Here is a 27,338-nt window from a genome sequence, read left to right on the forward strand (position 1 = left end):
TCCCCCCGTTCCCTTTGAAGCAGAAAGTAGTGAATGCAAAAAATAGTCCTAGGTGACCAAACTGGTATTAAATTGGAAATTGTCTCCGATGGAGTCTCCAAGGCAGGTTGAATGTCTGCTGGAGCTTCCTGTGGTCACAGAGGTTTCCTTTTTTCAAGTTGCACACTTTGGCAGAGCAAGCAGCAACCCTTCAGATTTCTTTTAGATCCCCAGTGTTGACTTTTAAGCTTCCCTCCTGGTATGCCTTAAATCCTGTTATGCCTCAAAGATCTCCTCCAAAAGCTTGAGCCTTCTGCCGGTCAGTCTGGCTGAAGGATGAGCACGATCTCTCTGGAAACTGTCCTGGAAAGAGGAAAAACATCAGGTTGCAATTTGCTGGTTTTTTCTCTGGCATTTGCCTGCCGGCAAGGGATTCCTCTGCCTAGCATGGCTGCATCCTGCCCTGCTCCAAGGGGAGCGGAGGAGGCTCTGCCTGCGGCTCCTGCCCCTGCCTCGCTGCCTGCACACCGAGCACCGGCTCCGGGCTGGGACGGATGCTCCCTGCCTGTTCTTTGAAGTTCATCCTTAGCTGATTTAGTGTGGGAAGTGTACATCCCATTAGGCAGCTACAGCTTTCACGCAGGCCCCCGGGGAATACCTGTGAAAAGCCAGAAGCCCTCCCTTGGCAAGCTAAAGGCTACATTGTGATCCACAGACGCACAAAAGCACATCGTGGGGAGGGATGGCGTTCATGAGCCAGGCAGTGGCATCCTTCAAGGCACTGGGCTGTTAGACAAGGGCTAAAATCATTGATTTGTGATCAGGAACCTGTGATTCCCTGAAAAGCACTAAAGAAACTTCCGTGATGGGTAGGTGTCTGTCCTGGTTTCGGGAACAAGCTTTTTGCTCAAGCAGAGCAGTGGGCGTGCTGCGCTCTGTTTTTTCAGCAGGTAAACCCCCACGGCAAGAGCTAGAACAATTAGTTCAAAGCACAAATCCCTAAGGGAAATAAATGATGTGTAATGTTTGTGGGACAACTGGTTTCTCAGATAGTTGAAAAAAGGATTTTACATGGCTTTAAAGGAAAGAATTCACAAGCATCTTTGATTTAGCCAAGGTCGTGCAAGGAATATGGTAACAAGCCATGGAGAGAGAGGGGCAAGGGGTTCTTCCTGACAGCCAGGAGTTTCTACTGCTTGTTTTTAAGGAAAAGATGTTCATTAGAAATCCCATTTTGGCCAGTAGCTGCTACGCTCTGTCTTTGCAAGGATTTTACAAAATCTGATATACTTAGCAGGGTCTCTAGGGCCTCTTCACCTGAGGAATGGTGTCTCACTGCAGCTGCCATGCTCTGTAAGCGAGAGTGATGGGTGGCATAAATTGCGAGATACGTAATTGGGACCTTTCCATACATGAGTTGTAATTATGTTCGCTGCACAGTGAGCAGATCAGATAACTTCTTCCCAGGCCTACCACCCAAAATGACAAGATCTGTATTTTTGTTACGAGTTGAAAATGAGACTGGCAGAGCTTCCAGAGCTGCTCCCGAGCTGCTCCCTGAGCCTGCGGTTCCTCCTCGCAATCTCTATCTGCCGGCGGTGCCAGCGCTATCTCTGCATCTTTTAATTTCTATTTGATTGCTTAGTGAGATCCGTCACACGCTATTGTTGCTGCAGGGCAAATAGGTCAGCAGAGAAGCTGTGTTCAATTTCAGGCAATCAGAAATCACCAGAAGTCAAACTGGCAGACAAAGAAGTTTCCACGTATCGGTTAGAGCAGTAGTGGATTGGGCACCGGTTACGGCTTCTCTTTGGAGAGTTTAGCTCTATTCTGGCATTCAGAGGCAGGATCCAAAGACCATGGAAATCAATATCTGCTGCCATCCCAGCAAAAAAATCCAGCTTTTTAATATAATCTTTAAACACTTGGTTTTGATGTTTTAAAAGTCTTCATTTTGATGACCAGCTGTGGCAATGTATTTTCACAAACGTGATGTCATTTGTGTGTTAAATACAACCAGCAGTTTATATTTTGTCCTCATGTCTAGGAATCTGACCTCCCTCTCTTCCTCTCCCTTAATCTCTCTTTAAGCAACACAGGCCAAAACGTAGAGAGGAAATAGGGGTTTCCTGACCATTGCTCAAAAAACCTGAACCAAACTCATAATAAATTCAGTAGCCAAATCGCAGTAGGTAGGAAGGCGACTCCATGTCCACTTCCCTCCGAGGTCGCAAACCCACCAGCCTCAAAAGTCCAGTTGTCAAAGTGGGGAGCCACCAATGCTAAGGCTGGTCTTTCTGAAGCTTTTTCTTCCCTTTTAAGCTTTCTAGCTGGAAAAATCTGAAAACAAACAAACAAACAAAAAAACAGGAAGAACCAAAACCCAGGATTTTTAATAAAGGTCACCGAGCTCAAAGGTAGTGGGTGTGTTAGCCCATAAAACATCCTCTGCGTGGCCATTGGGAAACCTGCATGGGGAAACTCGCCATCAGCGCGGGGCAGGACCGTGCGTGAGCTGGTCGTGTATCCCCATACTGCGTACCGCTTCCCTACGGACTGAAGGATGCAGTGGAGGAGCAGAGTAGGGAAGGGCACTGCCAACACCAAGGCAGCACATCAGCCAGGAGTGCCTGGTTCAAGAGCACAACTTCCGAGTAACAGGATTGTAAGATTTCAGCCCAGAACAGGTATTTGGAAAAGGTGCACACTCAAAACTCTCCCAGTATAATTCTGTGGTCTCTTACAGGCAGTTCCCTCTGGATCCTTTGGAAATCCTCATCTCATGTCCTGTACATTTTTAGTTTATGTGTAAATATTTTGGGATATATTCTTTTAATGCACCCATTAAGAGAGGTTGATTAACTGAAAATGCCACAAAAATGTCCAATTTCCAAATAACTATTTTAGCCTGGTCAGCATGAACCCCCAGATCTTCCGAGTTCTCATGGCAGAATTTGCATCCCACTGTAGTATTTCCAAGAAACTTTGTACAGTTTGGGGGTTTTTTAATGTAGAAAAAAGATTCCCTGTAGAAGAAAAAGAAACAAGATAACACACAAGCTTCTTTTACATTTGCTGTGTACGCTAATCAAGATGTAAGAGCTTACAAAGACCACAAATGAAAAGATGCTATTGATAGTTTCATTTTCCAGAGATAAGGTGGTTTGGAGTATTTTTTTTTTCCTTTCTTTTAGGTAGATTCTTTTAGATAGACATAGCATATGCTAGTGTGGAAATAAAGGAAAATAGGGTTATTCTAATTCCTCCACGACAGGGTAAACCGTAGCATAGTAATAGAAAGATTGCCTCTGACAGGAAGGTGTAAAATCCAGATGAACTCAGGGAACATTTCATGTGCCAGCATGAAGAGGGCAGTGGCACCTCCTGATAGCTCTGCTCTGCCCTGCCCTAGCAGATGGACCACGGGATGTCCTCGGGACTCACCTTAGGTCATGGAGTCCCCATTACTTTCAGAAGCGTTTTAATTAATTTGAAACCATTTAAACTAACTAATCAAAACTAGCAGTGCACAGGAGCTGTGAGAAGGGGGGGAGCACCTGAGAGGAACCTTCCGAGCTGCGAGTCATCTTTGTTTCATGCAGTAGTACAGTCACCAGAGCTTTCCTGGGTTTTCTAGCAGGCGAGCCAAGCTTTCCATGCTGCAATGATATTTAGCAAGAGCTGAGGCATCTAAAAGCAAAAAGCCCTGATAGTAACGTGCCAGCCATGCTGGGTGTTGCACGTATTGCAAGTGCATCTCACAACCAACAGCCTCCAGAAGTAAGCAGAGGAAAACAGGAATTGTCCACAAAGGTCACCAGTTCTCTTGTATTTTTTTCCTTGATGCCATTGCTTTCCCTTCAGCATCCCCTTTTGTGGACCTGACCGCTTTCACCCCAGGAAAGAAAAACATTGCAGAGCTCTCAGATCATAAGTCCACTCACCCTTCCTTGCTTGTCCCACTGTGAGATGACCCTGGGTGCTGGATTTTCCTCTCAGCACAGCATGCAGAGGAAGGTTGAACATGTAGGACAGACAGACAGCACAAAGCATTCACTCCGTGGCTGCGTTAGAGCCCTCCACCAGCTATACCTGCACTGCAGCTTGCTTTCCATCCTGGAAGCACTGAAAAACCACGTGCAGACTGCTTGATGGAAGCACGGCAATCACAATTTAATAACAAAATAAGCATGGATATTGGTTCACACCTAGTTGCATGAGTAAGAATAGGCTGGCCCTCTTCCATGAGTTGGCAGGATTTTCTATGCTATGTGTACAGCAGGCTACGCTAGTGCTAAATGTTTTGAAACATGGGGGAATAGACCAAGAGCTGGTCCAATCCATGAAGATGAGCTGTGTAAGTCCCGGTGCTTTTACAGCAGGCGAGGCCGTGCCGGTGCCAGCCTTGAAGCACCGAGTGTTGGCAGCAGGGCTGTCTCAGCCTGTGCTGCCCCTGTTGCAAGATTCTTGTTTCTTCAGATCTTTCTCCTTGTGACCCCAAGTTACCCATTGCTTTCTCCATCATTCAAGAAGACCTTCTTATTCTTTTCAGAGATTTGGTGATCTACAGTCCGGTAGCCTTGGTGTTTCACCTATACTAAGAAGGGATTTCTTGATGTATTCAGCATTTTATATCTTGCAGTGAGACCTCATATGGGACCTTTGAGACACCCTTAAAAAGCTGTTCTCCTTCTGATGCATGTATGGCTCTTCGCAGGTTGGTCATTCCACTAATGTCTGACTGGAGCTGTTGCAGGATCTACAGTTTAGGAAAACTGCTTTGAAAATCAGTGTAACTACCTAAATTTCCCCTCACTGCATGACTTAATTCCCTTTGGAGCCTATCTCTGGAAGGATTCTTTACATACTACTTATCTAAGTGGGCAGTGATCAGTCTATGCATCACTATAGGAGCATATATAGGCCAAGGTGGCTATAGAGAAAGGAAACTTGTGCAGTTTATATTCAATTTAGCAACTTGAACTTCTTCCCACTTCTCTCCTTGGATCTCACCATTTCTTCTGGCTCTAGACTTTACCTTTTTCTTCACGAGTACAAGACAGGCATTGGCCTTCTTGGCTTACATGAATGCAATGTCTAGGAGAGAAATCTCCACTAGAACAATCTCTATAACAAAACAAGGAACTTCAGATAAACCAAGGAGATATATTAGATCTTAATGCCTGCAAAGGTGTCACCTACTCCTGTCTCAGAGTACAACAGAAAAAGAGAAACTGAGATGGGGACTCTGATCTCGCCTTCCCCCAAGGTGTGGACACGGCAAGCAGGGACTCCTGAGCTGTGAGAAAATCTCAGCCTGGCCCACAGCCATCACAGGCAGGGCTTCAGCAGGAGCTAAAACCTCTGGGGGCGAGCTCCTGCATGGGATGTCAGCTGCACCCTGCCTGGGAGAAGGACTCAAGAACATTATAGGTGCCCAGCAGCAGCAGGGATGCAGGAACAGGAGGTGAGGTGGCCCCCTCCATGCCCCCTGCCCAGAGGGCAGCCCCAGCCTGCTCCCACCTCACACCATGAGGCTTCTCCCAGCACCAAAGACCTTCATCCAGGTCAGGGCTGTTGTCCAAAAAAATAGCTTTTCACTGGGAAATCAGTTCCTGTTTGGGTTTTGGGGTTTTTTAAAATGGGGAAATAAGCTACTATTACCTTTTTTTCCTTCCATAGCACTACATAGTCTATAAACTGGGAAAAACAGCTACACAGCCAGCATCTCATTAAGTAATATGGGGTGTTGTAAGAGCTGGAACACCACCAGCAACATGAAAGGCGGGCAATTACAGACTCATTTAAGGCATGACAGGTCTGAGTATGTTTTCATATCCTAGGCAAGAAAAGCATAGAAGTAGGTATCCCTGGTCCTTCTGGTCTCCCTTTTCATTTTTTACCAATTTCAGGACTTACTGCATTTATCTCAGAAATGTGGGGCTCTGTGAGCATCTGTGATCTGAAGTTGGCTTCTCCCACTCCAGCATGCATGGTGCTGGGGAACGTGGCACCGACGGCAGGTCACTACGGCCACTGCACTGACAGAGGAGCAGGTCCGTATCCTGAATTATGTTGACACGAGGGATTATTCTTTTGTGTAATTAATTCAGGGACAAAAGCACCAACATATGCAATCAGCGCCCCATACAAGGGATGTGAAACAGCTGTGTGTAAGGCTGTTTGCCTGCCAGGCAAGGCACTGTTTATAACTCCCATCAACAGGTCCCTGAAGGGGATTCTTTAGAGATCTTAATTTCTATCAGTGGATAATGATATTGATATTATCTCTACAAATTAATGCATCTGATATATCACAAAGAAAAACATTCACAAGACACAGACCTGTTGAGTTTCCCTGTGTGTAAATTGTAATTGCCACCCGTCATCTTCAAGACACTGGGCTGACCTGCTGTGGCGTCACCCAGTCCCCCACCATCCCTCTTTGCTTGGTGACACAGCCAGGCACTCACTACATCAAAAGCAAGACTAAATTATTTATTGGGCTCTGTGTACAGGGATCCACTGTGATCCATCGCAGCGATGGGTACAACCATGCCAGAAAGTGCTGCACCTCAAACGCTGCTTGTCCCAACCCTGCTGTGCCTGACCCAGCATCAGCCCGACCTCCTGCGCGGTGGACAGGGCTGCTGTCACCCTCGAAACCCTCGTGGTCCAGCCCGACGTTGCTGGTTTGTCTGTAAATGCTAACGGGTTGATACACTCATTAACCAGGGCATGCAGGGCTTGCCTCCCACACTGCCAGACTAGGGAAGCCATTGGCAGAGCAGGGTCACCCCAAAAATCACCTGCACGCTGCCCGGCGTGGGGCTGCCCTGTTGGGAAGGGGGCGTGTGGTGGTCTGGCAGCAAACCTGGACTCGGGGTTGAATGGAGCAAGGCAGAAAGAGATTGCCTGGCAGCTCAAAAGCAGTGCAGTGAGTGGCACACGGCCGTGCCCTGCCACGGACGAGGATGCCATCAAGTGGCCAAAGCCTTCCATTCACTTCTCTCTTGCTTTGTGTATTTTTATATCAAAAACTTTCTGCCTTCTGCCCCCTTTCAACACCAGATAGTCCACAGCTCTCCCTGACAGCAACTTCTGGCAGGCGTGTGTTACACAGGAGTTTTGTCCGAGTAAATCCTGAGAATCCGTGTCAAAATTGGTATAATTGGATGAAGAATATCAGGGAAGATCACCACATGACTCTAACATGGGTCTTAGGGCTTTACGCCCAGCGGGACACTGAACACACCACACCTGGTCACCATGAGGGCAGGGTCATTCAGATACACAGCTCATTGCAAACCTCATCAGTTTAATTAATTCACGGTCCATTTTACATAATGCAGGCAGATAAGCAACATCATTTGTCTGCACTTAAAAACCAGTCTCCCCGAGTATTATCCCTGGAGACATATGATATTACGCATCTAGAGAACATGTTTTACGTATATGCATTAAAATAGGTAACATGGAAAGGATGAATCCTTAAATGCAGCCAGCAGCAAATACTTGTGTGAAGGCTCATCAATTTTATCCATATTGTTTATCAAAAACAGTTCCCTGTGTTCTCGCCAAGCTCAAAGGCACTGTGAGCCTCCTTGCCTGCAAGTCCTGAGATGAAGCAACACCAGCTGTTTCTCCCACTTTTTAAGACCGGTGTTGTGGGAAGCCACATTTCTGGTTTTAGTTCAGGCCTCAGCGAAGAGGAGTCCAAGGTTGGGGACCCCATTTCTGGGTACTGCTCCAGACCTGAGATTTTAGGCACTTTCTGCTGAGGTCTTCAAGTCTTGTCACCAATTCCTCCATTCATCCAGGGAAGAGGATGCAGGAGTTTCTCTTTGCTTCTCCTCCTTTTTTGGAGGAAAGCTGGACGGCTGCTCCAGGTTGTCTTCAGAAACCTTTATTGAGGGCATCTGCTAAAGCTGCCATTGCTGGGCTTTTTCACCAGAGCTCTTCTTCTCCAGAGGAAGATGGGGGGAACCGTACATTTCTCAGAGGACAATGTTGTCCCAGACTGTTCCCCCATGCTGCATGTCCCTCTGCGTGCGAGGCTGTTACCCCTCAGCCTCTCCTGCCAGTGCCACCAGAGTCCTCTTGTCCTAGTGGAGCTGGTTCTTCTTGGGTTTTGGCATCAGAAGCTCCATGATTAGAAAATAAAGCATGGAGGTATTTAACAGCATAAACAGAAATAGTCGTGATGTAAAAAATCTTGGAATAATTGAAAAGCTGAGGTAGACCAAAGAGAGACCTGGGGTGCCCCAGCCATCTCAGCAGGATTGTGGCAAAGAGCTGGAGGTCTGAAGCTGGCCTGTGTATTTTAGAGAATAGTTTGGGATAAACTGCATCCTTTAAAGAGACTTCCTTTGCCAGTGGTCTCTCAAGGCTGGAAAGTGATGTCTGCAGGATTTGGCCGTTGGCAAGCTGGACTGTCACGTCAGGCAAATCAGACGGTCTAACAAGATACCTCTAGCAGGTCCCTGGAGGGCTACACAAGACCAGTTAGGTAAATTAATAGGCAGCCATCTATATGGAATGCAGACTTGTTTTATTGTTTTCAGAAGAAAAATAGCAGCTTAGTCACTGAATTTAACATCCTCCTGTCTGCCAGTTTAATTAATATCTTGGATAACAAACTGAAGTTGTTGAAGCCCTTCACATCTTTTCATGATAATCTTGCCTGAATTAAGGCAGAGTTCTGTGATGTAAAACTTAAGTATTCGTTCATACAGGTAGAGTCATCCATTTCTTTGATCCCAAAAGCAAGCTGGGATTTGGTGGGAATCCAGACTTTCCTATATGAAAAGCACCTGCACACCCATCACACCTCTCCCTTTCCTTATGCGCAAAAAAAGATGAGCGTGATACACAGTGTTGTACGAAAGATGCTTCCTCAGCTGATGTTGAGTGGTCTGGTGTTGGGTATATCTCACTCATGTGGGTAAGGGAAGTAAATTGTTCTCTCGGCTCAATGCGAAAAACATCATTGGCGCAAAAGCCCAACACCAACATGGGAATTATTAAGGTGTTCTTAGACAACAGAGAGAAAGATGTTGTAAGAAAATGGGCCTTGGATTTGATTGAGCTGTTGCAGTTTTTTGAGTCCTCCAGGGACTAAGTCCGTGGCAGAAGAGAAAGCAGATGCCATAGGTGCAGGAGCAGAGTCTTCAGTCAGAGCAGCTGAGCCCTCACCAACACCACACTGCTGATTTGGCTCAGGAAAGTAGGAGACTTTCAGGTCTTCTTGGCAACGCTTTTGAAATAAGAAAGAAGGAGGTTTATAACGTACTGCAGGAAACAGCAACAACTGCCAAGAATAATCTTGAGTATTTAACTGCTAAAAAAGTTTCTGTAATCAGATATTTTTAATGCTGCTCCTTTCTGTAACCCTAGGATTAAGAGGGAGAGTAAAACTGTGAGTTGATAGTCAAGACACTTTGAAAGGGTTTCATTTCAGGTCTGTGTAGATGGATCAAAGGAGGAAATGATATTGCGCAGGGACTTTAGTGAGAATGGTATTTCAAAACTTACAAAATGTTAGAGAATATTCTTTCGGATTTTCTTTTCTGATTCACAGTCATCAAAACAATCACAGCAATCAGAATGGATTGTAATGAAATTCCACAAGATCAGGAATGAAACCGAAATCCATCGGCACATCTATTGTCTGCTCCAAATCCCACAGACCCAAATTTGGAAAATGTTTGACTATTCAGATGTAGGTACCCATGTAAGTTATCTGACTTTCAGAGGATCTATACAATTGCAACTCCATTTGTTTCAAAGATTAATTCTCTAATTTTAATAAAGCTAGAGGGTCTTTATGCGCTGACCTGGAAGTTAAGGATTGGTCTCAGTTTGGTCTCTTTTCATTGCTTTGAGAGAAAGTTCATAGCCAAGAAACATGGCTGAACTCATTGGGAATCCTCGCACTGCATTGACCGTGATGCCCCTAAAAAAGACCTGTTGGGGATGGAGAAAGGTTAGAGCACAGGAATATACTGGCTATTTTAAGAAGAAGAAGAAAACATTGAACGAAGTCATGGTGGGATTCTGAAGAACCAAATCTTGGTTTGCTCAGGAGATACACTCTCACTGCTGGTCTTTGCTGAAGTCATTCTGGAAAGAATGTCTGGAAAACATTGTCTGAAAGTCATGCTGGAGAACGGAAGCGCAATGGCAAAAGTCACCGGTTTGGTATCATTGTGCCCTATGCTCCCTCTGCCCCCCCTCTGTATCTGCCAGCACAAGCTACAAGAGTTTGAGGGTAAAAAATGGCCTCACGCCACTGGTGTAGAGCAGAAAGCAAGAAACCTAAAACATCTTCCGGGGTTGTCCTACCTAGCTGCAGTTCCTCCTTAAGTATGTGGGGATCGTGCAAACCCCAGGGTACAAGAAGGTGGCTGTTGCTTTCGTGCCACCAATGCTCTGACCTCTGGGACTGTCTATGAGTGCAGAAGATGTTTGGGAAGCGGAGAGGGAGCGGTGTGGCTGCAAGCCAGCCCGGCCGACACGGGCACTGTGCCACACAGACTAATTTGCAGATTTCACCTTTCAGCATAGAAACAATTTTTCAGTCAACAGAAAACTAGACTTACTCTGTACCTTGCTGAGAACTAGCTCTCGCCACTGGCTTTGGGAAAAATATTCGGAAGAAGCTCATATTTTCACATGTGCGTTCCTAAGGTCAAGCTTTGGTGCCCATATGTATCCCAGTGTTTTCTTTCATTAAGGTAATAAATATGAATGTATACAGCCAGGCTTCCTTATTCTGCTCAATATATATTTTTTGAAAAGATGCTGGCACTTACAAGAGTTTTTAAGTGCTCATACAGTAGAGTGCTTTCTGGAAAGTGGAGAGGGGCCCTTGTCGCTCCTCACTCCTGGTATTGGCTTGTCTCCCTTTGAAAATCCCCCTCGCTACAAACACTGGTGCCTGGTATGTGCAAGGGTGTGCACAAACCACTCGCTCTGGGTTGAGCCTGTTTACAAAATGATGATTGCAGGGAGTATCTCTGCTGGCCTGTTTCTCACAAAACCGCTCCGTTAACCACCCACGCTAATCACTGTGGCCACTAATCTAAACACCAGAAGTTCAGAATAGACACAAAAAGTAACATCAGCAAAGCAAGCGCCCTTCCAGGCTTCATAGAGGCAAAGCTCCCACAGCTACTGTAAGAAAGCATGGAAGATCTTGGCTGCAAGACCAGAAGCCCATAGATTTCAGCCTCTAACCACTATTTTCCCTGAAATACTGAGCTCTGCTAAACAAGACTATATGTTGTATCCAATAAATCCAGTGCATGGTGCTGACTTGTACGAGACACAATCAAAACATCTTCACATTGTTTAGGATAGAATTTTCAATGTGAAATTGCAATGTTGGGATGTTTAGGATATTACTTGATTTATTGGGGTGTTTTATTGTGCTGGGAAAGATAGAATTTTCTGGGAGGAAATTCAAATTTTGCAGTATCCATAAAGTAACATGAGAGAGCCAAGTTAAATAATAATGAAGATTTATGAAGAAGAGCCCAGAGGCATAATTTTCTCATTAGAATGAACACACCTGACCATGGGGAAAGAAGAGGGCTACATTTTTTTTTTTTTTTTTGTACACCAGGCAATTATTTTCAGCACTGTGAATACTGTTCCTTTTTCCCAGAATGAAAACATCCAGAGCTGGGTTTGCCGTTTATCTGTTCTGCGTCTCCCAAGATATAAAAAGATTTTCCTGATGACAGAAGGATCTAGTCTTATCATCAACTATTACTTAATCCTATTGCCGGCTTTGGTCCGAGTGCCAGGTATGATAACAGAAAAACTGTAAGCAGCTCAGCTGTTAATATTCAGGCAGGACAAGGAAGATAGAGGATGAGGATGGAAAGAGAAGGGAAAGCACGTGGAAATTCCTTTTTCAGCCACCCTATGTTTTACTGTGGAACTGCATGCCAAATCATAGAATCATAGAATCTTTAAGGTTGGAAAAGACCTCTAAGATCATCAGGTCCAACCATCAACCCAACACCACTGTGTCTACTAAACCATGTACCAAAAAGTGCCACATCTACACGTTTTTTGAACACCTCCAGGGATGGTGACTCCACCACCTCTCTGGGCAGCCTGTTCTAATGCTTGACCACTCTTTCGGTGAAGAAATTTTTCCTAATATCCAGTCTAAAACCGAAGGTGCAGGGTGGCCTGGGCAGAGCTTGGGACACCCTGACCCTCCTTGGACCACCTGAGCATGGTCCTTAGCACCTCTGCAGGTCCCTGTGCATCATATGAATGTGGCTTTCTTCACTCAACGGCAAAAAACAAACCAGACTGCAAGCGCCTGTGACAGCTGCCATAATATAGTGGCATGTTGGCAAATATTTAAATCACACTGACTTGTGATTTTGCAGGTTATGTTCTTCTTTGTAACTTGTTACTTTTCCCTCAGAATGTGAAAATTAACACTTTGGAGCTAAAAGCCCACATGATGTTTTGATGACAACTTAAATACAGATTTATTTCAATATCAGAAGATGTCACTTCTCATAACCATGCAGCACAATAAAGCTGCAAACCCTGGTTCTCTGCCATTCACATTTAACTGAGGCAAAGTTTGCAGTTAGAGCAAACAGCTTTTATTACACTAATAGATAAAGTCAGAAAAAGGAGATAAGGGGGTTTTTTGGCATGCAGACCTTCATGCTTGAAGCTGAAGTAATTCTGATTTAAGAGCATTTTCAATCAACTCTATCTTGGTGGGAAATGAGGGTGAGTAGTGCAAACAGCAGCATCAGTTCCACCAAAGCATTGCCCGAGGTGACCAAACACACCTTGGGTGCCAGCGCAGTCCCGCTGGAATCCGTTCCCATTGACTTTGGGGTCAATGGGAAACATTTCACCTCTGCATTTTATAGAAGCAATCACAGAGGCAAGATTTTCTACTCTGATTTATGACACGTCAAATCATATCCACAACTAAATTCACTGATACGAAGTCTTATTTTAAGTTAATTACACCAGCAGACCTTGACCCCCAGTCATTCATTTTGTCATTGCTGTAAGGCACATTATTACTCTCACTATTATGATTTGAAAAGAATCTGCACTACAATTACCTCCTCTCATTATTGTAATTTAGCAGTAACTGGCTTTAGCTGTCTCTCAACCCTGCAGATAGGTTTGTAACAGCCATTGTATTTCCCAATTGAAAATTAAATCCCTAATACCCAGATTTTACTTCAAATATCACTTACTTTTAAGCCCTCGTTCTGGTAGCTCTGCAAGATACAGTCAAGGGTCCCTTTGTATTTGTTTAAATAAACTCCATCTGCCTGAAGTCGACTTTTCACAACATCCATTGGAGTAGCAGTCCCCCAGGAAATGGCTCCTAGAAAAATGCAGAAGTATTTGAACAATTTCTTCTCTGTATTTCCTTCACCGCAGGTCAGTGGACTCAGAAATTCATCTCCCATCTACCACATCATATTCATGGGATTTTCATTTGAGGGTGTTCACCCTGCTCAGGCACAGGAACAGTATTTCGGGGAGCAAAGTTCCCTGTTTCTGAAGGAACCATTGAGATTTTGGGGGTTATGCTGGTAATCAAATGCAGGCAGCACAGGAGATGCTTCCCCAGGTGCAAATACATCTTCTGCCTTGCTTCTGGTAGAGCATGAATGTGCCGTGGGAAGAGCCTGAGCTGCAGGGAGCTGCCACTTTGGGCAGTTTCAGAAAAACTGGAGTCCTCAGATAATACTGTTGAAAAGCAAATTTTGAGCTGAGAATGCAAATAAGAGGCTGGTCTATCTCATGCAACCAGGGTTAGGCTCCACACGGCTGAGATATATCGTCATTCCTATAAAGAAACTGTCTATTTACATTGATTAGCCTGCAGCCAGGCAGGATATTTTGCCTCTCTGAAGAGGTCAGCATGTAACTGAAATACATGGCCCGGGTGGACAGATGAGAGCTTGTTTGGGCCTACGTGAGCGCTGGGACATACTAGAGAAGCTGTCTAGATGGGCCAGGGCTCTGTTTATTTGCAGGAGAAACACAGAGTGCATTTTGTAATCATTACCTGAGCTAAGGACTGATCTGCATTTCGGGGTCTGCAATTTAGAAATGGTCCAGAAACGGGGAGTGGGTGTAGGGGTGACCGTACACGTGTAAGCGTGGTGGGGGATGTACATGCCGGTCTTACTGGCAGGTGTACACAGGGCGAAAAAAAGGAGAAGATCAGTAACAGTCAGCTCTGCTTCTGCTGTGTGTGGTGCACACCCTCCTGGTGGGAAGCCAACAGGTTGAAGTCCTCTTCCGGAGGCATCTTGGCTGCTGTGTATCACTGGCAATATGTGACACGCGGGCTGCCATGAGACATCCAGGAAGATGAAGGTGCTGGCTGTTTTCATTCTTGCTGACATTGAGCCCGATGAAGGTCTGATAACACGACTTCCATAAAGTTTGTCAAGTCATAAAGCGTAGCTGTGGTGCCAGGGGACCTGGTCCTGGGGAGGAAGGTTGTTCAGCCCTATGTCCTCTCCTGGTGACCAGGAGGATTTGGTGGCCACTGAGCCACCCCCATAATCTGGCCTGGGAACCTTCCTGTCCTTGTTTTGTCAGTGTTGGGAGAAAAAAGGGTGCTTACCTGCTATACCCCCTGCCAGCCAGATGGAGGAGGGATTAGGGGAAATGCATCCATCAGGGGTAATCCAGCCACAGAAATATGTGTAAGGGATGAAATAGAGGCAGTACCCAGGAACGTCCCTCAGAAGCATTGCTCCCGCGCCCCGGTATATTCCTGCTATCCCCTCTTTCTGTAGGACTGTCCTAAAGCAGTGAATTGGGCCTCGGTACACAGGAAATCCAGGAAGTGTGGGCTTTAGCTTAATGTTCGCTGCAAAAGAAGATACAACTGTTATAATAGCTATATTGCTACAGAACTCCTCTCAAAAGCCTACCGCCACCGAACAGACAGAAATCACTGCCATCCATTTTCTTTTGCTGGGATCAACATGTAGTATGGGAAAAAAAAGTTTTAAGAAAGAGGACTTTGGTCCATTTTTAAAAGATGCTTAGACACTTCAGGACAGATTTTTCTTAGATGCATTGCATGCCTCCCAATAGGTATGTGCTCAGTAAAATTTCCAAATGAGCTTAAGGCTATGTGCCCAGTTTTCATAGATTTTAACCACATCTGGTGCCAAGCTGGATCTTTGGAAGCATTGATGTCTTAGGAGTTTGGCCCTTATAATGTAGAAGACCGAGGTGCTTTTGGAAAGGACATTAGGTTGCTAACCTGCATGGAGACTTTTAAAAACAGACATAGTATTATTTTATCAAAGCAATAAAAAAAGTCAATATTTCACAGTTGAACACCACAACTGTAACCATGAGAAAGGTGTTTGTGAAACCACTGAAATCCAAGCTGTTCAGCTCTGAAGCTGCGCCGTCTCTCCCTTTGGCTGCGCCCGTACTCTGGTGGGGTTTGCTCCATGCTGGCAGCCTGCGATGAAATTCTGCTGCCGTCTTGAGCAGAAGCACCTCCTTCTGCCTGCAGCTTCTGGAGAGGTTACAGCTGCCCACTGCCATCCTGCCAGTGTCCCCTCCTGACCCCTCTGGCCTGCACCTGGGTACCTATAACCCTGCCCCAAATAAGCTAGCGGTTTTCAAACATACATGTGAAATTTTTGCTTTGGAACAGAGGAGGGTGGAATAACAGAGAGTGGTTTATGGGCAAATATATGCGGGACGGAGAGGTGCAGCAGTAGATGGGGAGCTGGCATTGCTGCTGGCAGCTGTAGTGCTGCTGGTGGGATCTCCAGGGGACCCGACAGCCCCAGGACTCGCTGTTCTGCCCCACGGCCACGTGTTGAAGGTGGCTCCCCTGGCTCCTGATCCCGAGCAGGCCTGCCCCTGTGATCCCAATCAGCTGGAAATGCCAGAGGACATCTGATCAATGTCATTGATAAAAAACCTCCCCTTGAGCTCAGCAGGATGGGGTCCATCCTGAGGTGGAAGGAAGCTTCCTACCTTGCTTCCTACGTTCGATGTACGGCTGCATTTGCATCTGCAGCCTTATCTTTACCAAGTCCACAGGAGTGCCGATGCCCACAGAGATGAACCCTGCCACCATGCTGGCCAGAGCCACGTCGGCGAGTGCTGGCGTGCGAGATGGGTCTCCGTGGCGGAGCTGGCTGAGGAGCCGTTGCGTGTTGCTGAAGACGCCGAACACCACGGAGCTGTAGACGGCGATGCTGGCCAGAGGGAAGGACATGCCTTTGAAGAAACCGGCCACCTACCCAGGGAAGGGAGCAGGAGTTAAGACAGTAAACAGGACTGAGCAGAGTAAAGCCCAACTTTTCTATCTGGCCAGAAGTGTAAATCCAAGTATCGGATGTCTCCTAGAACCAACCACTCGCACATGCTGAGCAAATGAAAATTAATTCATACTGCTAAAGACTTGTAAAGATTGTGCAGAATACAGAATATGCTGAAAGCACAGGAACCCATGTAAAAGTCCCTCTTTTGGCCAGCTTCTTTCCTGGCATCACCGAAGTCAGCAAAATACCTGCAGTGGAGCTTTGCCAGCAGGTACAGGCAAAAGAGCCACTGTGGATGTAACACCCCGACCCATGCAGAGACGTGGACAATGATGTCATTTATCACTCCCTGCCAGGGATGTCTCTTTTCCCTATAGGAGTAACTGAGAGAGTTACCTTAGAGTTAGCAGGAGAAGGCTGTAGGAATTTGCAGTCTCAATTTCACCAACTTTATTGGTCTTCATACAACTGCTGGTGTCAACAGTGATTTTGTATAATTGCTATACGTATTTATTTATTTATTTATCTATCTATTTGCATTTTCTACCAGCACTTTAAGTAAGATAAAGTACTTACAGACTCATTTCTGTACACAGTGAGAACACAGTTGAGTGTATTTCCATACCCTTGTCCAGCTTGCAAACGAGTCTGCAAAAGACATTCATAAAATGCAATTAAAATCCAGTGCTTCCAGCCCAGTGAAAGCTCATGCTACGTAAACAACGTGTACTTTGCTTTGAGAGTGAATCCTCCAAGTAGTAAAGAAAACGGAGCAATAAAATAAGATATATGTGCATCCAACCCCCTTGAACTTTGCCAGAAGCAAGGCTAAACGGGACCTCAGAGGTCTGAAGCTTTCTGCAACATCTGGAATCGATGACTGTCAAATTGCTCTCGAGTGCAGACCGGCTCCCCTGTCCCGGCACAGTGCTCGCAGCAGACTGCTGGTGTGCGGTGCTGTCATTGGCAAGGTCCCGATTTATGTGGAAATTGGAGAGTGATCTGGTCTCCCCCGTTTGGGGACTCTCAGTGGAGGTTGGGATGCGTTGCTGAAGGATGGAGAGGAGAGCTCCCCGGGAGGCTTCCAGGGCCCTTCTGATCCAAGGTGGATTTTAAGGCACAGAAATTCTAAATGGAGCCAAAATAATTCAGCTCCATCTCAGAAATTCTCCATGCTTCACTCAAAAATACATTTTTACATCATTTCCAACAAAGACATTTTGTTTCTGGAAAGCAATGGTTATATGCCTTCCAAAAAATGCCTGCAACAGCTGTAAGAAATGGCGTGTAAGTCACGACAAAGCTTATGTCATTCAACATGCTTTCCCCTTCTCACACATATATATGTATATATGCAACATATATTTAGATCATCTTTCATTCAAGCTGCTCACAATTTTGCAATAAAAAAATCCTGACAAGTGATGCATTTTTTGGGCTTAGAGATGTGCAAAGAAATGGAAACCCTGTTTGGTTTGCAGGACCTGGAGCTTCAGCAATTAATCTTGACTGAGGCCAGAGCTCATTTTTTATAGGAAGACATTCACATTGTGCTCTATCGGGGATGTTTTTAGGGAACGGGAACAGCATTTCTGGTCATATCCATCAGCATTACTGCTATCAGGAACGACAAAATGAAGCCTGGAGGGACAGTGCCCGATCCTCTCCAGGGGCTCAGCCCCGACTTACTTACACCAAGGTGAAGCAGGAATTTTATTTGGGAATTTAAAGCCCAAAGGAATGAACGTCCTCTAGAGTTTGTACCTGGGGAGAGCTTTTGGACAGCAAACAGCAGGTTGAACGACACAGTCGTTTGGCCCAGAGCCCTGCAAGAGGCTGGTCAGGGGGTGCTGCCGTGGGACCCGCCTGGGGAGCGAGAAGGACCAAAGCCCGGGCTTGCACCGGGGCTGCTCCGTGCAGCCGTCTGCCCGCACCGAGCACCGCTCTGTGCCTGGCCAGAGGCCACGGAGAAGGCGGCAGCGAAAGCAGAATATTTACTGAGCCTTTACAAACAAGCCGATACGTGAAGATGCCGGCTACAGCTCATGCAGTGCACATTGTGCAACGCAGGCAGGCCCGGGCCGTGGGGGCAGACCTGTGCACGCCGTGACTCACGTCGGGGGTGATGGGGCCGGGAGGGACCGGCAGGGAGGCTGGCAGCACCCCAAGAACCCGGGACAGGGCGACTGCGGTGCACAGCCCTGCGTTCCCTCCTGGCTTCATCTGCACGCTTAGCCCAGACGTTTCCATTTTGCCTCCACGGGCTTGTTTTTTTTTTTCTTTTACACAGTAACCAGGTATTTAGAAGGTCAAGTTAATGTATTTTTTGAGTAACTGAAGGCAACTGGGTGCCCTCACAAGCTGTTCCTCACACAAATGCACCTTTGTCTTAACAAACAACACCCGGCACCAAAATCCCTGCTGGCATCTCTGTCAAAGTCAACAGATACCAGTATGGATCGTCCTCAGGAAACTTCTCCTTTCTGTTACATTTTAATTAGTATGATAGGGTCTCAGGTGACACCCAGAAATGGAAGAAAGGTCTGGGGAAATGAATGCAATGTGGAGGATGAAAAGTGAGTAAATGTAAAATTATTTAGAGTTTTGCAAGGCTGTGGGAAAACAGCTGCTTGGGTTTGATGGAAGCTGCGCCACTGGGAAGGGGCCAGCTGAAGGAGGAGGCCTGCTTGATGGGAACCATGGTGCAGGTACCACATACTCCATCCATCCCTTCGCTCAGTCCTGCCCCCTCCTCCAGGTGGGGAAGGACCCCCCATCCCCTGGAGGCTGCAAACGCCACTGAGCTGCCCCTCAGCTGCTTTAGTGCTGTGTAAAAATTCTCCTTTCCACTTCTCTTGCCCTAAATTTGGAAAGATAACAAGGCTGCCTACTTGGTATTCCCAGGCAATGTCCAAAGCCAAAGGCAACAGAGGGGTCAGCCTGACAGTTGTCTTTATAAGCGTTGAAGGATGGGCTTGCTCTCTCTCGGCATCCAGAAACTCGATGCTTCCCAGCAGGATCCTCTCAGTTGTTGCCAAACTCCCCCAAACCTGGCAATGACGCCCTGACAGCCAGCCTGAGATGGGGATTGCCTTGGCAACCCTGGGCAGAGCCTGCCTGCGCTGCCCGTGCCCTGGCCCTGCCCATCGCTGGGATGGTGCAGGCAGCCTCGCGGCTCCTCCCGCGTGGGGTCTGCGCGCATCCTTGCACGGCGATGCTCCCGGGCCTGATCTCACCCTAGCAGCTCCAAAAGGATAGGGCTGGCAGGCCACCTCCTGACCCCAGGAGAACCGGCTGTGTGCAAGGGGATGGCTGTGATGGCTGGGGAAGGATGTGGCATGGGCTGCGCTGGACCCCGCCTCCTCCCCATCGCCCTCCAAGGATCTCTAAGGTGCAAACGAGACCACCGGCTCTTGGGTTTGCCACATCTGACAGCCCAGCAACAAGGCTTGAACCAGATCAGAGCACGTGGGCAGGGCAGCTGAAGCAACGAAAGCTGGCCAGAGATGCCTATCACACTGTACGAAAGCAGAAAGGAAAAAGGAGCAGGATCTTCCTCTGTATCTCTGCGTCAGTAGGGATGGTCAGCTCAGTTGGGTCAGGCTGTACTGGTGTGTGCATGAGCTTGTCTGCATCATGCTAGCAAATATCTTCTTACATCTCTAAATACTTCCCTCTGAGGAATAATCGTCTTGCAGGAATAATAAATATTGCATCTCATAGCCCCAGGATAAAAATTTCAGCACTCTGCTCTTCCAGCATTGCCAACACTAGGAAAACACGTAAAAGTGTGCCTGCAGCAAAACAAATATAGTTCCCCTGTTGCCCTTTGAATACTTGTCTGTTGCAAAGTTCAATAAAACATTGTCAGAACTGTTCAATAAACCACACATTAAGTAAGGCCAGGTTTAATTTTCAGCATTAATCCTCAGCGAAGGAATTCACACGTATCAGCCAGGTTTTTTTAGTTTCTCATTCAAAATGCGTGTTGGAGAGGAAGAAAGGCTAAAGTCTATGAAAACATTTCTACCCAGGCTAAATTCCCCCTTGGGGTGATGAGGGAAGTGAAGGTCTTTTGAAGCGTCATCTAGAGAGGCCACCTCCCCGTCAGTGGGGGTTTGGGTGGTGACATGAGAGCACAGTTCAAAGAGGTTTACCTTGATCGTATCCAGGGGGTGGCCCACAACCACGCTGGCAGCTCCTGGGGGTGAAAGTAAAATATTACACAAAACATTGAAGAAGCTTTTGTGACAGGACAGGAAGCAATGGGTTTACAGAGGAGGAGGAGAGATTTCCACAGGAACAGCCGTACTGGGCCAGAGCAATGCCCAGCAGAAACACTTGTGCATCTTCCCCTGAAAACTATCCTGGACTCCATCAACTTTACATCTCAAAGGCATCCGAGCAAGAGGAGGAGGTGGTGTATTTGTATGAGCTGTCCATGAGCAACCCCACTCGTACTCTTGTACGCTCATGCAAATATTTAGCCTTGAAATGGTGAGATTCAGGTTAGACACAGGGAAATGCTTTCTTCTGGCTCAGATAGCGATGCACTAGAGCCAAATGCTGATGGGTACTGTGAACCCCCATCCTTTCCTGTTGTAAGAGCAGTTTATAGCGATACCTGTCAGGGATGATTCAGATAAAGAGGCTCCTGCTCTGCATCGATCTCTGCAGTCCCATCCAGCCTTGTTCCCCATGGTTCTCTGGGAGAAACCGGCCCATTCCACCCCACTGTCCTGCCCATCTCCCCATGCCACTTGCTGCCAGGAGCCACTGCGGTGGGGCAGAGCACGGCTTGGTTTCCCCCTTCTCCAGGAGGATGGAGCAACCTGTGTCCAGGATATGTTTTTGTGTGCTTATAGCAAACAACACTGGCAGTTTTCAGGGTGTTTGTGGAGATGGTGGGTAGTTTGTGCTGCTTCCACATCTGCAGGTCTCTGTGCAAACCAGTGTCCCCAAACGCTTTAGAGACTACATGGAATTTCTCACTTGTAGTGGATTAAGACTGAGAAGACCATCATGTCCTTGGGCAACACATTATGACTTTACTCAAAAGTGTGTTATAAAATGTCCCCTCTCCTCCTGGACCTCGACCTGAGACCACCTGTGGTCCAGCGCTATGCATGAAAACTGCCCGCTGCCGCTGAGTGCTGGTGGCTCTTCGCTGCCCAGACACCCTGTCCCACCCCCGGGGGTGTGCGGCGAGAGGACGGGATCAGCGGGGCAGAGCGAGCGACTGCATCCTGCACCGCCACTACAGGCTGCAAAGAGCCAAACATCAGCTGCTCCAGTAACCCTTTGGCAGAAGTTCTGGGGGTTTTTTAGAGTCAGCTAACCTATTAACCTCGTCTGGCCGGTCAGGATCCGTGAGCCATCTCACACCCCCTTCCCGAGCCTGGGCACAGCTCTGGTCTGCGGCTGCCACGATTGCCCCTCGGTCCTGCCGGTGCTGCACCCCGTCCCGGGGCAGCTTGGCCGTGCACCTTATCTGCTGCTAAACCCAGCGGCGACTTTCCGTTCTGTCAGGATCCTGAATCACCGGTGTCTCTAGAGACCCTCGCGGTTTCTTTTCTTTCTGGGATCTATTTTCCCGCTGTTTGCAATCAGCATGTTCACCAGACCGGATCGATACCCCTCCCTGCCATCCCCCCCATCCCTCTTTGCCCTCCGGGGATCGCGGGGGTCAGAGCCGGGCGGTGCCGCTCCCGGGGGTGTGTGCGGCCGGGGGACCCCGGGTTGGCTGCTGCGAGCCCCGGCACCTCCCGGCCGAGCCCGGCGGAGCTTCCAGCCGTGAGAGCAAGGAAGGGAGAGCCGGCGGGGGCCGGGGGCGTGCGGGGTGGTTGTGGCAGCCGCCCCCCACCTCCCTGGGCGGACAGCAGCATCACGCGTCCTGACACTTCAGTTTTAAGTATCCCGCCTGTGGAAATTTGATTAAACTGCACTTCTGAGCCAAAGCAAAGCAAACCGCGTACCGCTGGTTCGAGCACGCCGGTCGGAGCCACGGACCGTAGGTGACACGGAGGATTTTATTCCCACGCACGCTCCTGTGTGTGTCACCCCCCCCCCCCCGCTGCCTTTCCCCTCGAGTCCACCGCACCACTTACCGCCCACCCAGCCCGCCGCGAAGTCCTGCAGCTGGAGGCTGCCCATGCTGCGCCGCCGAGCCCGTCCCCCGGGCCGGGGATCCCGCCGAGCAGGGGATCCCGCCGGGAGGGGGGGGAGTCCCTGCCGAGCAGAGTGTCCCACCGGGCAGGGGGTCCTCTCTGATCAAGGGTCCCCACCGGGCAGGGGTCCCCGCCGGACAGGGGTCCCCACCGGGCGACAAGGGTCCCCGCCGGACAGGGGTCCCCGCCGGCCGCTCTCCCCGCGGCAGCCCCGGCGCCCGCCGCACGGTGTCTCCCAGCCCGAGTGACATCACGCACCGGGGCTTAAAGGCGCCGCACAGGGGCCGGCGGGGGGGAGAGACCCGCCCGGGCGGGTGGGGAGGGTCTCGGTCAGGCGTGGGGTAGCGGTGGGGGCAGCGCGGGTGCTGCTCGTGGGACTGATGCCGCCGGCTGTGGGGTACCTGGGGTCAGACCAGGCTCCTCTTTACGCCGAGGAGGTGGAAAAGCAGCATCGCCCCTTCCCCGGCTGGGAAACAGGGGAGGGGGGTTCTGTGTGGAGGGGGAAATAGGGATTATTGGGGAGTATGCTATAAATTCTCAAATTAAAGATGTAAGTCCAGAGATAAAGGGAGTATCTCACGCAGCTGTACTCAACTGAAAAACATCTCCGTTAGCTTCACTGAAATCACACTGTCTCATCTTTTCAGGACATACTCGCAATTTCTGTATTATCTTTTCAGGAGATACCCCCAATTTCTCTAGTTTTGTAAGCAAGGAACGGTTGCTCCCTATTCCCTTCCTCCTCCGTAGCATTCACAATTTTCTTATGCTCCTGTTACCTGCTTCTCCCTGAATCCTGCCCTGCCCAGCTCTGTTTAGTTCCCCTTTCATGCAAGATGCTCCTTTTTACCCTCTTCGGTCGTTTTTTTTAAAGTCTTTGAACTGGGCAGCCAGAGCCACGAGTAATAGGAATGAACCAGACACTCAGCAGCATAAAGATATTTTCTCTTTTGATCTCAAACCATTTTCTGGCAATTCCTAACATGCCTTTCTGATTGCCAGTGAAGACTGGGCTCTCTTTCCCAAATGGTAAATACCTGATTCTGAGGTCAGCCTGGCTATTGTGCCTCCTGTGTAGTACTTTCAATTAGTAAATCTAATGTCTTACACCTGAATAGCACCCAGCTACTCAAAAGCATGACATTTTTCTGATCCTTAAACACATCACTGATATCCTTGTGCTCACTGACTCTGTCGGAAAACTCCTCTTGGACTTGAGGGACACAACTTTGCTCTGCAAAAGATGTGTTGGCCCTTTGCCACTGAGCACATATATCTGTGTCATCTGGCTGTGGTTTGCTACAGCCTAAAGTGAATTTTTTTCTACAGAGGTCAGATTTCTGCAGATAGCAGTTCCTTGGACCAGTTTTGGAGGCTTTCTGAAAAGATTGGCATCAGGTTTGCTACATTGCCTTCCTGGAATACCAGATTCGCTTTTTGTTGAAATGTATTTTGCCTACATAGTCTGGTAACTATGGAAAATGTTGATAGCTCATAAACAAGAAATCCTGAACACCAAAATACTGGCTGAAAATATAAATATTTAAATGTTTTGCTTAAATAATTAGTATTTTAATTTCCATTGATAAATGAATATTTTCCACAAAAGGAGACATAATTATTCAAGCCGACCTTAAAACAATGTCCCCTTATGTGCATGCACATAGACACAAGAAACCTTATCACTGCGTTGGCTGAAGGGAGCTTTTGTCTAGAAAATGCTTATAGAAATTTGATATTAGGTGCATGGTTATCAGCTCAGATAATCTACACCTGAAACTTTAGATTTTTCAATGTATATAATAATGCACGTTCTCCATGAGGAGGGTTTTCCTAAAGCACCAGGTCTCTACCAGCACAGCACGGGTTTCAGGGGGCTGTGGTCCTGGGTAAACATTGGAGACACCATGTGTGCACAAGCACTGTGGAAACTTGTCAGTTATTTGTTTTCTCAAAGAAATTGGTTTTCTTCTTTTTAGAAGAAATTTGATTCCGTATATACATTAATACAGAAAGAGGATATTGTCCTCATTTTTCATGCATATTTTCGTGCAAAGCCAGAAGAAGAACTGGCTGAATGAGGTAATTATTCAGATAGCAGCATTAATCATTAATCATATGAATTCTTTTTAACGGTGAGTAACACATTTCCACGCCAAATTCAGAACATCTGCTAACTCAGGCAGAATACTGTAAATGGTCTTTTTGCAATGTTGGACCAAGAATTGAAACCAAATGTTATGGAGACTTTATTGTAAAAAAAGAAGGAGAGGGAGAGGTGAAGAAGCTAGAATGGACGCAGGAGGTGAACTGAGATACTCTTGCAGCTGTACCTCTCACACTCACCCCAGCAGGCTGCAGGGGTGCAGGACACTTGCAGCTCTTGCCCTCGCCTGCTGTTAGCAACGCCCACAAACCTAGAAACCTTCCCCAGAGCGGGCAGAGACCTGTGCGCAAGCTCTCGGTGCTATTCGTTTGCTCCTCTGTGGTTTGCGAGAGTGTGTTTGCCCATAAAGTGAAGTGGCTGCAACTCAGGGGAGTTTATCGTAACTGTCAGCTACGCGTTGTGAGCAGACGAGGCGTTTCCACGCGGACTGCAGCACCTCTCAGTGGTTACGCACAAGTAACCCTGTGCCACTGCTGGGCCATCTGTAGGCGTTTTGCCAAGCTGCTGTTATACTGGAGTGAACTGGGACCCCTTAAAGCAAAGCAGAACTCCCCTGCTTTGGGCAATGGCACTAGTAGGGGCTTCTTTGCACTCAAAAATACTTCGCAGCATGTTTCCAAGTCATGCTGATGGGCTGAGAAGCTCATGGCTCTTATCTTCAGCAGACAGCGTCAGATACACTGCTGTTTGTTGAGACCTGCGCGTACGCCTCCATCTCCGGCTGACGGGGGATCTCCTTTTACTGATAACGGGCAGCAGTGCCGGATGGAGAACTGGGAAGGGATCCATCCTTTCTGCTGCTCTGAATCTCAGCCCGGGCTTGTAGCCCCTCAAAGCAAGCGCTGCTCAAAGGGAGAAGAGCGTGGTTTTGATTAGGGATGAGGAATCCTCTTCCTTCTGCCAAGAAGGGGAACAGAGAGATTGTGTCATCCTGAACGCTGCTGATTCTGCCTCTTCCTCAAACCCACTTTTTCTCACCGTACCCCAGTCTGACCAGCTTACATTCTTTCCGCAACAGGTTTTACTGCTACTGATAAAAGGGAAGAAGTTTCCCACCATCTTACCAGGAGCCGTATGTTTTCTCTGGGCAGGCACTGCAGTGCAGGGACTGGGGCAGAGTCAGTAACTTGTGGTAAATTCACACTTAACCACTCTAGGGATTAAAGAAATTACTCAAAAGGGACAGAGTATGTTAGAGATGAAAAGGGATTGTGCATTTCTTGTCCAGCTGTAAAACATTTCTGGGCTAGGATGCATTTCACTGGAAATACAGCTTATCCAGGGATAAATTCCCTTTAAATATTAACCTATTAATAACATGTATTATTTCATGTAGGAAAAATAAGGGTTAAGACTGTACAAAGCATATGCCACCTCAAGTATCCTTGACAGTATGTTCTGAAACTGTAGTAACCAGGATAGGATCTCTCAATGGACCAAGGATTTAGAACAATAGGACCCTTCAAGGTATTCTTTCCCTATTGTAAGTCTATATAAAATATCTCTAGCCTTGGAAGAGTATCAAGAAATAGGGTATCCTCAGCTAGCCTGCACTGATTTTAATACTAAAATGTGCACCCTTTGTGAATAATGAACATGCTAATTAGGAGACTTCCCCAAATGTTTGAAACATAAAGTAAAAACTACAATGAGGGTGGGTGAAACGTGGATAAGGAAGTTGAAGAACACCAATCTGCTACGTTTTGTTACTGTAATAAAGGAACACTTGATGCATTCAGTGTGCTGGCTGGTGTTAGACACCCGGCACAGCACTCTGCAGACTAGAAATAAAACAAATATCTCGACTCTGTGTGTTGATTGGCTCTTTGCACACCGGATTTTGGGAAAACGCATTGGCTTAAGCTGCTGGGCAAGATACAGTAAAACAACATTAAACCTCGCTGCTGCGGCCAGAGGCACTGATCATCAAGCTCTAATGCTTGGTGTCTCTTTGAGGGGCTGAGTCCCATGAGCAGAGGCCAGTAAATTAAAAAGCAATGTGCACACACCCCCTGAAGCAGTGTGCAAGCAGTGATAAGGGAACAACTTCAGGGGCTGCAGCAATCAGACAGATCCAGGCAGCAGGAAACATGTCAGGGGCCATGTAGCAGAAGTAGTTGTCCCCTCCAGGAGCTACCCCACAAGCTCGTTTCTGTGGGCAGTGAGACATGAGTGCTTTCTCTGCAGGAAGGTGCTTGGAAGATGGATTAGGGACTACGAGAACACCAGAAACAGGCATGGAGGGCCCCTCTATGAACAGCTGCAAAGCTCTTCTCTGCCCTTCCTTGCCCAGGACCTGGGCAGGTTTTGCTGGAGGAATAGTGTCCTAGGAAGAATTAGGCAGTGAGGGGAATCCTCTGGTCTTTTCATCACCCATTTGCTTATGCTTTTATGTAGGGAACATCTCTGACAAATGCCTGCAGTAGCTGATGTCCATGTATGTCTCCAGACCTACAGGCAAGATTCAGCTGATGCAATTGCATAATGCTGGAGCAGGCCTCCCAGAACAGCGTGCCCTCAGCCTCGCGGGACCAGGAGATTTTCCATTTACATCCAACGTATCCCCCCAGATCACAGCCTGAAGCACCAGCCAGCAGGCAGAAAAAGTGTCCCACGAGCAGCCCCGTAGCACCATCCAACAGCTTTGCTTGAGGGCCATGAACAGCCCTCTTCCGTGCACCAAGGTCTTTCCCTGCCACAATTTCT

General features: G+C 47.6%; 1 protein-coding gene across 7 annotated transcripts; it reads right to left on the reverse strand.

Annotated features, from left to right (window-relative positions):
- Nucleotides 1–7: 7 nt before the first annotated feature.
- SLC25A48 (solute carrier family 25 member 48) lies at nt 8–22,702 on the reverse strand. Of its 7 annotated transcripts, none has more exons than XM_075766491.1 (8): nt 22,406–22,702; nt 20,456–20,499; nt 16,875–16,946; nt 16,021–16,273; nt 14,624–14,872; nt 13,233–13,366; nt 9,816–9,945; nt 7,283–9,235 (listed from the first exon to the last, which is right to left on the reverse strand). In XM_075766491.1, exons 1-7 carry the CDS (start codon nt 22,449–22,451, stop codon nt 9,823–9,825), a joined length of 921 nt encoding a protein of 306 aa, XP_075622606.1. In that variant the 5' UTR covers nt 22,452–22,702; the 3' UTR covers nt 7,283–9,235; nt 9,816–9,822. The 7 variants fall into 7 exon arrangements, with proteins under 7 accessions (XP_075622610.1, XP_075622605.1, XP_075622606.1 ...); XM_075766494.1 differs by having other exon boundaries at nt 7,283–8,470; nt 22,406–22,656; XM_075766493.1 differs by lacking the exon at nt 7,283–9,235 and adding an exon at nt 9,246–9,371 and having other exon boundaries at nt 22,406–22,656.
- Nucleotides 22,703–27,338: the final 4,636 nt, after the last annotated feature.

This window comes from Balearica regulorum, chromosome 14 (assembly GCF_011004875.1).
Source record: "Balearica regulorum gibbericeps isolate bBalReg1 chromosome 14, bBalReg1.pri, whole genome shotgun sequence".
Lineage (NCBI taxonomy): Eukaryota > Metazoa > Chordata > Aves > Gruiformes > Gruidae > Balearica > Balearica regulorum.

Coding starts and splice junctions, on each gene's coding strand:
- SLC25A48 (XM_075766489.1), bottom strand. CDS start 22,451: ATGGGCAGCCTCCAGCTGCAGGACTTCGCGGCGGGCTGGGTGGGCG. Junction 16,274..16,874: donor CTGTGTACAGAAATGAGTCT/GTAAGTACTTTA, acceptor TTCCCTGGGTAG/GTGGCCGGTTTCTTCAAAGG. Junction 14,873..16,020: donor AATGCAGCCGTACATCGAAC/GTAGGAAGCAAG, acceptor CTTCTTTTGCAG/CGAACATTAAGCTAAAGCCC.